The 15,000-nt window shown below is 44.0% G+C and overlaps 1 protein-coding gene across 1 annotated transcript in view; it reads right to left on the bottom strand.

The window, feature by feature from the left end:
- Positions 1-15,000, bottom strand: part of pde8b (phosphodiesterase 8B) — a 32,784-nt gene that overhangs the window by 10,008 nt on the left and 7,776 nt on the right. Inside the window, exons 3-13 of the mRNA XM_060050583.1 lie at positions 13,866-14,056; positions 9,466-9,525; positions 9,161-9,218; positions 8,787-8,875; positions 8,436-8,514; positions 7,798-7,929; positions 7,595-7,683; positions 3,180-3,234; positions 1,912-1,963; positions 1,308-1,385; positions 591-667 (exon numbers count right to left, since the gene is read on the bottom strand). Of these exons, the coding sequence (XP_059906566.1) occupies positions 591-667; positions 1,308-1,385; positions 1,912-1,963; positions 3,180-3,234; positions 7,595-7,683; positions 7,798-7,929; positions 8,436-8,514; positions 8,787-8,875; positions 9,161-9,218; positions 9,466-9,525; positions 13,866-14,056 (960 nt within the window). The remainder of the gene's footprint in view (positions 1-590; positions 668-1,307; positions 1,386-1,911; positions 1,964-3,179; positions 3,235-7,594; positions 7,684-7,797; positions 7,930-8,435; positions 8,515-8,786; positions 8,876-9,160; positions 9,219-9,465; positions 9,526-13,865; positions 14,057-15,000) is intronic.

Consider the following 15,000-nt stretch of genomic DNA (forward strand, 5'->3'; position numbering starts at 1 on the left):
GAGAATGAAGGCTTCGGCATGCATGATATAGTGAGTGACTCCGTGTTTGGATAGTTTCCTAAGATCTCAGCCTTACTTTAAAAACGCTTTGCCATAAAAGCATCTGCTTCATGACTCGATGTAAAATGTGAAGTTATATCACAGCAAGGCACTCATGTCATGGATCCGACCCCCAGCGTGTGGCCTCATGGGAATCGGTGGGTGTATGCTGAAGACATTAGCGTCTAATACTGGACCTAAGGGACACACAACGTTCAGTAGCATGTTCCACTGAGCCCAACACACGTAATGCTTTCCTCTGGCGTTTGAGCACAGACCCACTCACACAAGAAGGTTCACTGGGGAAACCACTTATTTACAGACATTAATTTGGTGCAAACTTGTCCCCAATTAAGTGGTATGATAACTGATTAAAACTTCGTGCATCTCCCTATTTAGTCTCTGGAAAAAGTTTTAAACAATTTCATTATTTGTATTCTATACTATAAATGTTTGTGCGAGTGCATCCTTCCAAATTGTTCTGAACAAAAGCAATGGTTGCAGGGTTGAGTAAAAAGCTTGTGTGAGTGGTGACTACGGGAGGGTGTTACCTTGGTGATAGGAGCCTCGATGGTCATGGAGTGGATCCTTGCGACGGAGGAGTACCTCCGGTTGTGTAAGGTGGGGGCTGTGGGGGATAGAGTGATGACACCTTTCATTCCCCTCGATGTCTGCCAGTTCTACTAGTGAACTTATTGTTGCTTGTTGTTACGGGTCGATTCTGAATGAATGGTTAATGATGTTTCATGTACAAGAAATACGACAAAACACACAAGAAAGAACAATCGTAAAGAAACAAGCAAAGACACAGCAACATACTCTGACCATGTAATCTGTTCTCAAAACAAGTCTCTCAGAAAGAGAAAGAGAAAGAGAGAGAGAGAGAGAGAGAGAGAGAGAGAGAGAGAGAGAGAGAGAGAGAGAGAGAGAGAGAGAGAGAGAGAGAGAGAGAGAGAGAGAGAAAGAGAAAGAGAGAGGGAGAGCATGAATGTGGTACAGATCTGAGACCTGTACATGCGTGTGCATATCAAAGGGGGGTTTCTCCTCCCCTCAGTGGGACCAGGCTGGATGGCTGTGAACATGCTCTGCCTTTCATACAAACAGATGACTTTTGGAATCCAGATGTAATCCAAATTCAAATCAGTTGCAAAACCCTGATACACCTCTGGTGTGAGCAGCGCTTCAGCCTCTGAATAGAGACTGACTCTGAGGTGTGAGAGCGGAACAGATTGGGGCTCTGATGTGAATACATTTATAAATGTTGTTACCGTCGCTGCCCCGGGAGCTCAGTGACCGGCTGTCCACCGAGTCTTTCCTCCTGTCCCGGTGACGCTGACACTGGCACTCTGCCGCGGAGACAACCAGGGACATCGCCGTGAACCTCATGGACAACATACTGTCATCGAGGCACCATATATACACAGTACGGATATATAATCCAGTCATACAGTCATAGTCAACAGCCATGCAGTCAACTATCATGTTGTACTGCCTGAATGGAACTATCGAACCAAATTACAATCAAAATGACAATAATCATACTAATAATGAACCACTCATTTTCATTTACATTTAGGGGATTTTGCTGCCGCTTTTATCCAAAGCGTCTTACAACCATTCATTCACACATTCACACACCGACGGCGGCGTCAGGCATGCAAGGCGACAGCCAGCTCGTCAGGAGCAGCCCGGGTGAGGCGTCCGCTGAGCTCAGGGACACCTCGACCCCTCAGCGAGGAGGAGCGGGGATCAAACTAGCAACCTTCCGGTTACTAGTAAACCCGCTCTACCTCCTGTGCTACTGCCGCCTCATTTTGACATGCAGACATCCTTTTTCTTGCCCAAAGACATTGTGATGAAGATGAGGATGACCTATCTGAAGAGGGCCTTCACAGCCCCGCTCGTCCCGCTGAGACGTGCAGGCCTGACGCAGGGAGCAGAGGGAGAGAGGAGAGAGGGGCATCAATTGGGGCCCTGCTTCTCCCCAAGGAGTAGGATGGTGGGGTAGTGGGGATGGGAGGATTCAACAACACCACACACAACTTGTATTTACAGGTGGAAGCATCCACGTGTGTGTGGTGAGTGAGTGAGTTTGTGAGAGAGTGTGTTAGTGAGTGATAGTGTAAACATTTATAATAGCAAAATAGAATGTAACATCAATAACAATTCAATTCACATAAAATAATATCTCAATATAGGCAGCATAGTAAACTCATGTTAAGTGCATAGAAATGGGGTTGTGGGGGAATATAAATAATTCAACCAATCACTCAATAGCGCACAGTGACCGAGGCTTTATTTGGTGTAACAGAATGATGCACAGTACGATATCATCCACCCAATGGGTATCCATTACACAGAGGTCTTACTGAGTAAACATCCATCCAAACAGAGCAGAGGGACCCGAATCAGAATTTCCATCACACAGTTCAGTTAATTCTCCACGATTAGTCTTGTTTCTAAAATACACGTGGGTTGGCATTTTTCGCGCTGGGTTTGTTTTCTATGAAGTGTGTGCGGTCTCCCGTGTGGTCGCACCATCGCATAAATAGGATTAGCTCAACTTAAACACGCCTCATGACACACGGATGCTAGCTTTAGCCCAGCCAATGCTAATGGACTTTTTCGGGCTGTGACGCACAAACGTGTTTAAAAATGAACTGGAGTTCATTCCTTTCGGTAAACCCAGGAATTATGGGAGATTATGGTGTCATTAAACGAAATAACAATGGCCCCGAAAGCTGTTGAAGGTTTCTGGTTTATATTCAAACAAACTCACGCAGAGTGTAAACCATGGTCTGCATTTAGGGTTCTGGATGGAAACAGCGGAGAATAGAAGGAGGCTATACTAACACACTCTGGATAAATAGACGGTTGTGTCCTGAAGACGTCTCTCACTTCTCTGACCGCCTTAAAGATAAGAACACTCCACTTGGGGTTGGACATATTCCATTAAAGTCCACTGCTTGAGCCAGCTCCTATTTATTAAGAGAAACCCCAACCATCGATGTGTTTGATCCACCTCAGTCTACACACCTTGGTACCCTTGGTTGGGTGTGCAGACTTACAGCACTGGTTCCATGTTAGTGGGGACTATCCAAATGGAGAACCATTCAAACAATACTCAGATATTAACTAACCTGCTTGTTGTTGTCACCATAGGCCTTCTTGATAGCTACAAAATGTCTTATCTTCCTGTAATCAAACAATACAACACATTTTCAGTGACTACAAAGTAACGTGTAAGAGAATCCAGGTTACTTTTTTGACGACAGGTTGTGGTGGTCCGGTAGAGTCTATCTATTAAAGATAGACCTACAGTGGCCTACCACCCCTTCTCGACAATATGAAATTGCAAGTAATAAGAAAGAGGTTTTCATTTTTGGCAACGCAGTTACCGAAGTTACTTTTAAAGTGTAATTCTGGCGTAAATTGAACCCAGGGTCATTGTTTTGGCATGAAAATCCATCAAATAATCCAGATGCCTTTTTCATTGAAAATCGAGCATTAGTGTTTGCCCGGCGCAATGTTTGGCGTCCATGTTATTGGCTTGGGGCATTGAGTTTCTCTTCCAAATCTGAATTTTTGAACCACTAATATTGTTAAAAATAGCACCAAACCTCTGCAGTAGCATGACGAAGGGTCCCTACACATAAAACGAAGAAAAAAAACGTAGTTTGCAAACCCAGAGTTTATTTAAAAAGACAGTTTAACAAGCATTACCGGTAGGTCCGTGTTTACAGGAAGTCCACACAAGTCGATTGCCGAATGCGCCGGAGGTCAATTCAAGGAGGAAAGTTTTGGAATTTATAATTTATGCAATTTATATTTCTAAATAATATATAGCAAGTGTTGACACGTAAATTAAAGGACTTGCATATGTTACAGTTAAAAAATATTTGTTCGCTACAATCAAGCATGGCACGTTGTTGACATAAGACGCACTGCACACGTGATTAACGCATAGATTGAAGGACAGCTCAAGCACCGGAGAAGATGACCCATCTACAGTTTGAAGTCAAGATGGAGATATGGTTCGTGTTTGTGTTTTCCCCAGCTGTGGGAAACAAATGAAAAGTTACACCCCAGAAACTTTCCATAGACTGCCATCGCGGTACAATGACCGATCTCTAGTAGACTAGTGGCTTATTGTTTTGAATATCGACATTGAGACGCCAATCGAGATGCTGATGCAGACGGATCACCGTGTCTGCAGTGCTCATTTCGATAAGGACGACTTCATCATTCCTGAAAAGAGCTGCTGACCCAAAGAACCCAAAGAAAGTATCATTGAAGAAGAATGCTATTCCACGAGTGCAGCAAGTGACTACGGATAGACTTGAGGTAAAGTTGTTTCCTTATTTGTAGGGGTGTGACGAGATCTCGTGCCACGAGATCTCGCGAGATTAAACTCTACGATATTACCCGTCGCGTTAAAAATCGGTCTCGCGAGATTTGTGATTTATCCAAACTTCTATTTGTCGCCTGTGGGGGCAGTAATGCACCTTTGCTACATCTAGCCTGCCAGAACCTAAAGAAGGAGAAGGAAAAGAAGAGGAGGGGAAGCAGGGGAAGCATCGAAAGCAGCCATAAGCTGTGTTCGAAGTCGTTCCCTATCACGGATATAGTGTACTATATAGGTTGCTCGCCATTTTGTAGTGGTGTTCGAATTCTCAGTGGTTAATTTCATGCACTATATAGTGCACTTAAAATACCCAAAATTTGAGTGTACATACGATGTAGCCTACATGTTACTCCCGTATACCACAATGCAATGCGGTCGTGAGGAGAAGAAGAGGCTGAATAACCCTGAAAACGAATACATTTAATCAAAGTACATTTTGGGTACTTTGATTTGGTTTTGCACATAATATTGTTTGCACTTGAAAAAAAGTGAATTATTTAATTTAATTTATTTTAATTTAACTTTTATAAATTTTAGTTTTAGTTTCAATTTCATGCATGTAAAGAGTTATAATAAAACATTTCAAAATGCATGCGCGACTTGGTTAAATAATTGTGTGTTGGTCCAGTCATATATTTTGTCATTGTAGTTTTCTTAAAATCTCGTCTCGTCTCATTCTCGTGAACCCAATATCGTGTCTCGTCTCGTCTCGTGAGCTGAGTGTATCGTCACACCCCTACTTATTTGTCATGTTATATGATTTTTCACAATTGGTGTGGAGGAGGAAGAGTCATCCGAACTTTTAAAAATTGATTGTGGTCATATATTTGTATAATATTGGTACAATAACATACAACAAACAATAAAACAAACGTCGCAAGAAGAAGTCCAATGCATTGGCTAAAGCCAGGAGTTTTATTGCCATTGTAGTGCAGCATTGCCCCCCAATACTACTAAAGCAATTGGTGAACCAAAAGGTAATCTATCGATTGAAGCTCCTCAAGGTGTCAAAAAAAGGGGGCTGAATGGTTCTGAGAGTTGAATGAAGTAGCCTACATGTTGACCCAATTGGTAACAGCAGAGCAAGATCCGTTTATGTTGCTAAAAAACAAATGCTGCATACTAAGCTTTCAGCATTTTACAGTTCCGATTTTCCATCATCAGATACAAGATTGTTTGTTGTATGTTATTTACCGTTAATACACAAATATATGACCACATATGACCACAATTGTTAAATGTTCGGATGACTCTTTATTCTACAAGGTTTACACAGAAAATGATTGATGCGGTCCGAAAATTACCACCCCAACTCCTTATACACAATTAATCGAGGTTAGCCCACCTGGACAACTCACAAGATCATCTTTCACTTTCTCGAAAGAAGTTAGGGCTTATAGGACTTATAACTTTGTTTCCTGACGCATCCTCCCCCACACCAATTGTGAACAATCATATATAACACGACAAATAAGCAAACAACTTTATCTCAGGTCTATCCGTAGCCATTTGCTGCACTCGTGGAATAGCATTCTTCTTCAATGACACTTTTTTTGGGTTCTTTGGGTCAGCAGCTCTTTTAGGAATGATGAAGTGGTCCTTATCGAAATGAGCACTGCAGACACGGTGATCCGTCTGCATCAGCATCTCGATTGGCGTCTCAATGTCCATATTCAAAACAATAAGCCACTGGTCTACCAGAGATCGTTCATTGTATTTTTAACAATATTAGTGGTTAAAAAATGCAGATTTGGAAGCGAAACTCAATGCCCCAAGCCAATAACATGGACGCCAAACATTGCGCCATGCAAACTCTAATGCTCGATTTTCAATGAAAAAGGTATCTGGAGGGCTTATTTGATGGGTTTTCATGCCAAAACAAAGATCCTGGGTTCAATTTTCACCGGAAATACACTTTAAAGGTCCCATGGCATGAAAAATTCACTTTTGGAGGTTTTCTAACATTAATATGAGTTCCCCTAGCCTGCCTATGGTCCCCCAGTAGCTAGAAATAGCGTTAGGTGTAAAACAAACAATAGGTTTCCTGCTCTGCCTTTGAAAAATCAAAGCTTAGACGCGCAGATTTGGAATTTTCCCTGTATGTCGTCATACAGAGATTTGTTACCTCCCCTTTCTCTGCTTTGCCCGCCCAGAGAATTTGGCCCGCCAATGAGACAATGAGCTACGACCGTTTAAGCGGCACATGTGTGTTCCGTTCTGCTGTTAGTGTTATGGCGCATAACACGCAACATAAGGTAAGGTTTGCGTAAAGCTCCCATTTGGTGAAAAGACTAGACTGCGTCGGGTTCTCTGACGTCTCTGGTACTTCCACAACGAGACTTGTAGTGGGGGTTATATTGGCCATGGTTGAGAAGGAATTGGGGGGAAAGGCTTTGGCTTTGACTAGCTGAGGTCAAGATTGAACCGCGACATGCAGGAGAAAGGGATTGTTGCCCGGGATTGTCTCACACTTGAGCCCCGTCGCCGGGCGGCAGCGGGGCAGCGGCAGCGGGGCACCGGCAGCGGGGCTCCGGTAGAAGACAATCCCGAGCAACAATCGCAAGCAACAATCCCTTTCTCCTCCATATCACTGTTCAATCTGGACTTCAGCTAGTCAAAGCCAAAAGTTCCTTTACCCCAATTCCTTCCCAAACATGGCCGAGCTAACCCCCACTACGAGTCTCGTTATGGAAGTAACGGGAGTCCGCAAATGGCAACAATCCCTTTCCCCTGCTCCATGTCGCCGTTCAGTCTGTGCTTTAGATTGACGTGGAAGTGGAAGAACCAGAGACGTCGGAGAAGCCAACGCAGTCTTTTGAGATTCATAGTATCATCCGGAGGCGCACACAGCTTTTTTACAGGAAGGCCAAAAGCTGTGTGCGCCTCCGGATGATATTATGAATCTGAGCCATTGCGATACATCCACTGTAAACCTAGCATGCCATGGGACCTTTGATGGCAGTAATCTTGTATAGTAACAAGTTACTCAATAAGGTTAGTTATCATGTAATGTAACAAGTTACTTTTAATGGCAGTAATCTTGTATATTTACAAGTTACTTTTTTAATGGCAGTAATCCTGTAATTTAACCAGTTACTTTTAAAGGTAACCACCAACACTGGTAACGGACCAATAGGAAGGCAGCCTCACCCTCCTTGGCCGGTGACCGGTGTGATCTTCACGTGTTGCTTCATACTGTCTCCGGTCTTCCTCTGTGCGTAGTAGACGCCCTGCCATTCCTCCAAAGACAAAACACAAACAAACAATCAAACCACTGCAAACCTTCCTGCCACCTGGAGACACCGTGATCCCAACGTTTGGACGAGCTGATAGGAGAAGCAGAAGCCCCAGACCTTCCCTTTGTTGATGCAGTTGTTGATGGTGTCCAAGAGTTCCGCCCGGTTCTTGTCGCTCTTGGGCAGCTCTTTCCCCACCAGCTCCCCCTGCTGGTAGCCCATCAGGCGCTCCAACGCCGGGTTCACATACTGAGGGAGATAAGACCAGTATGGAGGCTGTTTAGGTCGGGAAGGGGGAGAGTCGCTATGCTACTTGGAGGATTACTGGAGGAGTAGTACCTTTTCTATTAACATATAGCCTGTTAAACCTTTTCAGACTTGAACTGTGATGAAGGGACACCAAACCCAAAACAAGTCTAAATATGGACTCATAGTGTTCCCCCCTTTCTATGGGAAAAACTCAAGTTGGGATTGGTCATTTAAGGTTACCATGTTAACGTCAATCAAACATTCTTGCTGAACCCCAACCCACAATCTGATTGTAGCGAGCAGAGACAGCGATGGCCCAAACAGGAATGTAGCTCCGCCCCTTAATTAAAACATATCTACCAGACGTGTGACAGAGGAATGCATTCAGATAGTCGACAGACACTGGTTCAAACGTTGGGTTTCAGGCTGAACTAATCATAAACACCTATTGTAATTCGATCCCAGTACTCCCAAGTGTTTTGTGTTTGCGCTGGGGCGCTCCTCACCTGTATGATGTGGTCCTCGCTGCTGATCTCCACCGCCTCGCCACACTGCTCAAGCGCTGTGAACGCCGAGTTACAGGCCCTGCCGACGACCACATGGAAAAGCTCTTTTTTTAATGCATTTTTATGCTTTATGATAGAGTGAGATAGACAGAAATGTATGGGAGAGAGAGGGGAGGACATGCAACAAAGGACCACGGGCAGGAATCGAACCCGGTTTTGCTGCAGTAAGGACTGGGCCTAATTGGTCGGCGCTCTACCCAGTGAGCCACCGGGGGCACCCCCTAAACCTTTGTTGATCCCTCCCTCGAGGTGCTGACCCCTGCGGGCACGGTCCGCGGTCGCGCTGCGTACCTGAGTTTGAAGTGGCAGCGCACCTCGCCGTGCTGCATCTGGAGCAGCTCGTTGTAGCACCTTGCCACGCTGCTGCTCTCCACGAAGCGCTAGGAGGACAACACACCGCGGCCACACGGCTTGAAAATAGCTTCGGTAAAACATTCTCTCATTACACACAGACATATAACGTACAGATGTAAGTCGCCGTATAGGGCAAGCTAGGAAAGCTAATAACAAAGCTAAAAAGCTAATAACAAAGCTAAGAAGATAATACAAAAGCTAATCAGCCTCTGGGTGTGTCAAAAGAAAGTTTGCTCCAGCAGTGTGCAGAGGTTGGCGGTTGCAATGCGATTGATGGTCAAGAGGACTATCGTTTCATTTAGTGGACATACTCTGCTGAACCCTGCACAGAGGAGCGGTAAGACAGAGGGTTCCTCCTGGTCTGGGGGACTAAACAACACAAAACAAACACACAGGTTAGACAACACATCAGCATCATGTGGATATGGATATGTGTATCTATAGTCATGAGTAGCACACTGACTTAATATCATTGCCCAAACATATGGGCATAGAGCATAGAGCCTCTTCAAGTATTCATGAATCACAACACAGTCACAACCTGGTTAATAAGGTTGTGTTATTAAGTTATTAAGGTTGTGTTATTAGTGTTATTAAGTAGTTAAAGCACACCTACTTCTGGGGCACCACAGCTACTATGACCGTGTTTTCTGAAGGCTTAGTGGCACGGATTAACCTGAAGGACAGAACAGGGAAAGATCCGTAAGAACAGGTGGAAACTTAAGGTTTCCATCGTTTTATTTTTTTTGCATTGGGGAAAAACTGATGAACCGAAATTATGAGCAGTTACAATTGTTTTGCATTCTTTCGGGTTGTGGATAAATGAATAATTCCTATTTTAGAGATTTCTCAACCTCTCAAGAATGCCCATCATTAAACGACAGGCCTGAAGACCGTTTACAGAAAAAATGGAGAGATGGGGGGAGAGGATGTTGAATGGGTGAGAGGATGAACATGAAGATTGCCACGCAGCATCGCTGAGGGAGGAGATCGAGGCGAGAGGGGAGGAGAGCTGAGGGAGGAGTGAGGCAGATGGAGAAGCATCACATGAGTGAACCTTGGAAGAGGAGAGATTATCTTTCGCTGGGCTTTGGGGAAAACTAAACGCTGTATTTTTAGCACATTGGGAAATTACTTAAATTAAATGGTCAAATATATACTGTTGTGTTAACATTTCATTGACTAAAAATCCGCTGGAACACGTCCATCTCGAAGAGATCGCAGGTCGACTGAATCGATTTCCTTCACATACATTCCCGTAACGTCATAGTGCATTAGCCTTTTGATGCTCAGCGTCCATCAACTTCAGTAGGGCTGCATAGAACAGCTTTTTTTAGTGCGTTGAAGGTCGACGGTCATTGGATAATGTTCAAGTTTAATATTGTTTTGTTAATTGGCCATCACTTTGATTCAGGGATCCTGAGGTCTGAACTTCAAGTCCTGTATTCAGATCTAGACTTGCAGGGTGACAGGGGAAAGCTGTGTGATTTCTTGGTGTTCCTTAAAGACATGAAGTTGGTCAGTGCAATGCCTCAACTTTAAAAACTGTTCTCATTAGTGGCAACATTTGGAGCTACATCTGCAGGTGTAGAAAGGAGCTTCTCCTGTTTAAAGAGGCTTAAGTCCTACACCCATAACACAATGGGCCAAGGCCGTTTAAGCAGCCTACCTCTGCTGGCCATTGAGAGGACAATGGTAAAGTCACTGGAAAATACAGTTGGTATGACAGGGTCACAGAGCATTTCCTTGAAAAGGAACGGAGAGCAGAATTTACATATAAATAAATTGACAATTTATATGATGTAGGCCGAAAATGAGCTTCCCCTCTTTGAAAGACCAGCAGCCGCCACTGGTCTGAAGGCATAGCACTCGGGTGTATTTAACATTTGTGATATAGTAACCTGTCATTACGTTCGATCAATCCCTCTGTAAAAACAAAGGTAGAAATTTGAAGTAATTTATAAGGCTTTAGTTAATGACAGCGGTGGCCAAAGAACACACATTCTTTACTCAAGTAAAGGATTACCAAAATCATTTAGGCACAGGACACAACAAGTTGGCCAAGCATGGTCCCTAGAGCGTCAAACCGTGGACATTGTGTTGCTGCTCTGATTTGCTCTGTCGTTTGCGGGTCCAGTCTCACTCACTTCGCTACTAGTTCTCTCCTAGACGCCATTCCTCTGTGAAGGCTCCCTCTCATCTCCATCTTTTAAGTCATTTTCCTGTTAAGTCATTTAATGTCTGTCGTGTGTGAAATGCACTGAAGGATACCCCAAGGGACCGTCTTTTGTTTGCTTTATCGTCCGATTCAATCAGGGTGAAATCTGTCTTAATTTTAAAAAAGGCGCGCTATGATACAAAATAAAAGAAATATTAGTACTTCCCCTCAAATGCATTAAATGAGACATATAATGGTGTTTTACCAACAAGTAAACATAGTATATGAGTTCCCGAAAACATGTTTTTGAAGCTGTTTGCTGGAAATAGCTTTTAGGAAAAGAAATCTAGCCTACCGCTATCCCCCTGTTTCAGTCCCTTCAGAAAGCGCTGTTTCTGGTGTCTGTAACTTTAATGCAAATGAGCTGCTGCATATTGACCAATGAGCTGTCAGAGTGAACCACAGCATGGAGGAGAAGCATGAGGAGAAGTGATTTTTGCCGTTTGAGGATTCCCGGAGCTCTATATCTATATACTATTTTATAATATAATACGTTTATAATACTATTATATAATATATAGGTATTTATATAATACCATATCTAATATCACGGCCAAAAGCTATGTGCGCCTCTGATGATATTATGAAAAAAATCAAAAAATCATGTACAGACTTTTTTCAAAGTTTGTAGGCGTGTGGGAGCACCAGAGACCCAAATCCCAGGAAAACGGGTTGTTTTCATAATATATCCCCTTTTATACTACAGTAGCAAGCCTGTTTTGAAAATGAAAGTAGTAGAAAGTACAGACTTTTTTGTTAAAATGTAGGGAGTAAAAGTAAAATGTTGTCGAAAGTTGTATAACTACTCAAGTAAAGTACAGATATCTGAATACTCTGAACAAGGTTTTTGTACTTCGTTGCTTCCCACCCATGATTAATGATTAACTAATCATTAATAAAACATTAATCTTGTAACCCATTCGGTAAAGAGGAACTTATCATTGACCAAAAATGTAAATCCATTTGTACATGCTGAGTATTTGCTAAAGGACCCCTTTCTTTTTACCACTAAGCGTGGTGTTGATTAGCCATTACAAGCCAGGTCAAAATCGATCCTCTTGGGACATCGCAAGTGGGAGAATGCTACCAGACTAATGATTGACAGATCAGCCTACTAGTTACAGTCCACTAGGCTGGTAGGCTCAACACATCAGTCATCTACCAATGTATATTAATGTTTGTTAATGAGTTGTTAATCATTAACTAAATGATTAACTTTAGTTAATCATAATGACAATGCAATGATGACATAAATGACATGACAATGCCAAAGTGTTACCCCATCAATTAAATAATATTATTCTATATAATTAAGGGTAGACAATACCTGAGATCTTACTTTCCCAGCATTTAATAGCAGTTATCAACATATCAATAAACACTTATTACACCAGATATTTATTCTGAACATGACTGTTCCTCTATGCATTGGCCAGCTGTTCCTGTAAACGCGGAAACAGCTGGCCAAGGAAGAACCCAAACTACGTACAAAGGAAATGACAACTCCTTAAGGGCAACCCAGAGCCAGCAGTATTTATATCTGGCTCTGAGCTTCTCCTGCTGAGAGACTGAGGCCCTGTCCACACGGAGCAGATTCTTTGGTGAAACTGCATAAGTCTTGTGCATTTGGGAAGACCGTCCAGACGGATCCGGCGGATCCTGTGCCCGAAAATGCACTTTTCTGAAACCAGGTCACGGGGTGGATTCAAATAAAAACAGACTTATGCGGTTTCGGGTTTGGATTCGTGTGAACGCCTGAAACGCAATTGATGACGTCATTGCCCTTCCCACCACCTGGGCGACGTTAGAGTTGCGTTGTGTTTGTAGCTTTAAATACAGCCCCATGGTAAATTGAATTACTAACTGTACATTAAAAAGTATTTCTGCTCAATCTAAAAGGTTTAACAACTGCTATTTCCTCCTCAACTGAATTTTTGTATACAGCGCGCAGGCTGGATAGCCACAGGCTTGATGCGCTCCCATTATTTGTGGAGAACCAGTGCCTTAAATATGTACTACAGCGTTTCGACAACTCGATGCGTTTTTCGCAATGAGTCTGTATTTACAGAGAAATTCCTGAAACGCATCAAAGAAAAACGGAGGGTAAAAGATTGTTTTCGCCCTTGTTACTTGTTCATCTCGGACTGTTTCTAAACAGCGCACAGGCTTTATGCGCATGCTCGCCTCATTCTCTTCTTTTTTTTGCTGGAGTTCTGTATCAGAAGCAGCGCCCCTAATGGGCCTGTAATGTGTAATGTGTACTACAGCGTTTCTACAGTTCGATGCAGTTTTGCAATGAATCCGTCTTTACGGAGATATTCCTGAACCGCATCAAAGGGAAACGGCTCGTTTTGGCCCTTATGGGCGGGGTCTGAGACTTAACTACAAATACTAAAAGTAATTGCATTGCATGAGAGTCTGAGGTGGCAGGAGGGGTGAGTGCAGAGGGCTTGGTTTGGGACTCAACACTTGTTAGATCCTCCAAGAACAGTTCCTTTACTTTACCACACAGTACCGTGAGGCAGAGCAGCCCAATCTTTGAGTTAAAGTCTTTGCTAAATAAATAGATAAAGGTTGAATAAGTCTACCATCGTGTCCAGTCTGAGAAGTGTTTCTCTCATTGGCCAACAGGTGGTGCTAACAGACAGCCACCAAAGCACCTTGGCAGAAAAAAAACGATTGGTCGGACTGCGACAGTAGAAACAGTACTGGAGTCAGAGGAGAGTTGTTCCTCAGCTCTCACCGTGAAGGAAGAAGGAGGAGAGGTAAAGGAAGGAGGTAAAGAGGGAAGGACTTACTGGCAGACCACCTCCGCCTGGAAGTAGCGCGCGTGGCGCCCGTCCACCACCACCACCTCGTGGTGCTGGGCCAGGAAGCTCTCCAGCGCCGCCTCGGGGGTCCGGGCGATGGTGCAGCTGAAACCGGCCCGGTCGCAGGCCCACCAGAAGGCATCGCTCTGACTGTCCTCCTTGGCAAACACTAGCAGCACCTGGTGGAGGAGAGGTGTTCTTTAGTCCCAACATTGAATTGACCGGTTGATTAAGTTAATACTGCGTCATGAGAGAGATGCTTTCACTCAGAGGATCTACACAGGGAGGACATTAGGAGCAGGGAGGTAATAGGAGCAGGGAGGTCATTAGGAGGTCATTAGGAGCAGGGAGGTCATCAGGAGGTCATTAGGAGCAGGGAGGTCATTAGGAGCAGGGAGGTCATAGGAGCAGGGAGGTCATTAGGAGGTCATTAGGAGCAGGGAGGTCATTAGGAGCAGGGAGGTCATAGGAGCAGGGAGGTCATTAGGAGGTCATAGGAGCAGGGAGGTCATAAGGAGGTCATAGGAGCAGGGAGGTCATAGGAGCAGGGAGGTCATAAGGAGGTCATAATGAGCAGGGAGGTCATAGGAGCAGGGAGGTCATAGGAGCAGGGAGGTTATTAGGAGCAGGGAGGTCATATGGAGGTCATAAGGAGGTCATAGGAGCAGGGAGGTCATTAGGAGGTCATAAGGAGCAGGGAGGTCATTAGGAGCTGGGAGGTCATATGGAGGTAATTAGGAGGTCATAAGTACCAGGGAGGTCAATAGGAGCAGGTAGGTCAATTGGAGGTCATTAGGAGGTCATTATTTATCACTATAGTGTTGTGAAAAACACTATATATAGTGTGAGAGAGAGGTAGAGGGAGAGAGGGAGAGATAGAGAGAGAAGTAGGGGGAGAGAGGTAGAGATGTAGAAATGTAGAGAATAGTGGTAGAGGTAGAGAGAGAGTGAGAGAGGAAGAGATGTTGAGAGAGAGTGGTAGGGAGAGAGAGGGAGAGAGAGAGAGAGCAGGTCTTTATTGGCGAGTGTATGTGAAAGGTCCACAGCTTTGATCTGGTGGCTGGACTGTGTAACTGTAGTACTGTTTTTTGTAACCATGGTGCTAGCTTGTGAAATTCCACAC

The sequence above is a fragment of the Gadus macrocephalus genome, chromosome 4, assembly GCF_031168955.1.
Source record: "Gadus macrocephalus chromosome 4, ASM3116895v1".
NCBI classification, from domain to species: domain Eukaryota; kingdom Metazoa; phylum Chordata; class Actinopteri; order Gadiformes; family Gadidae; genus Gadus; species Gadus macrocephalus.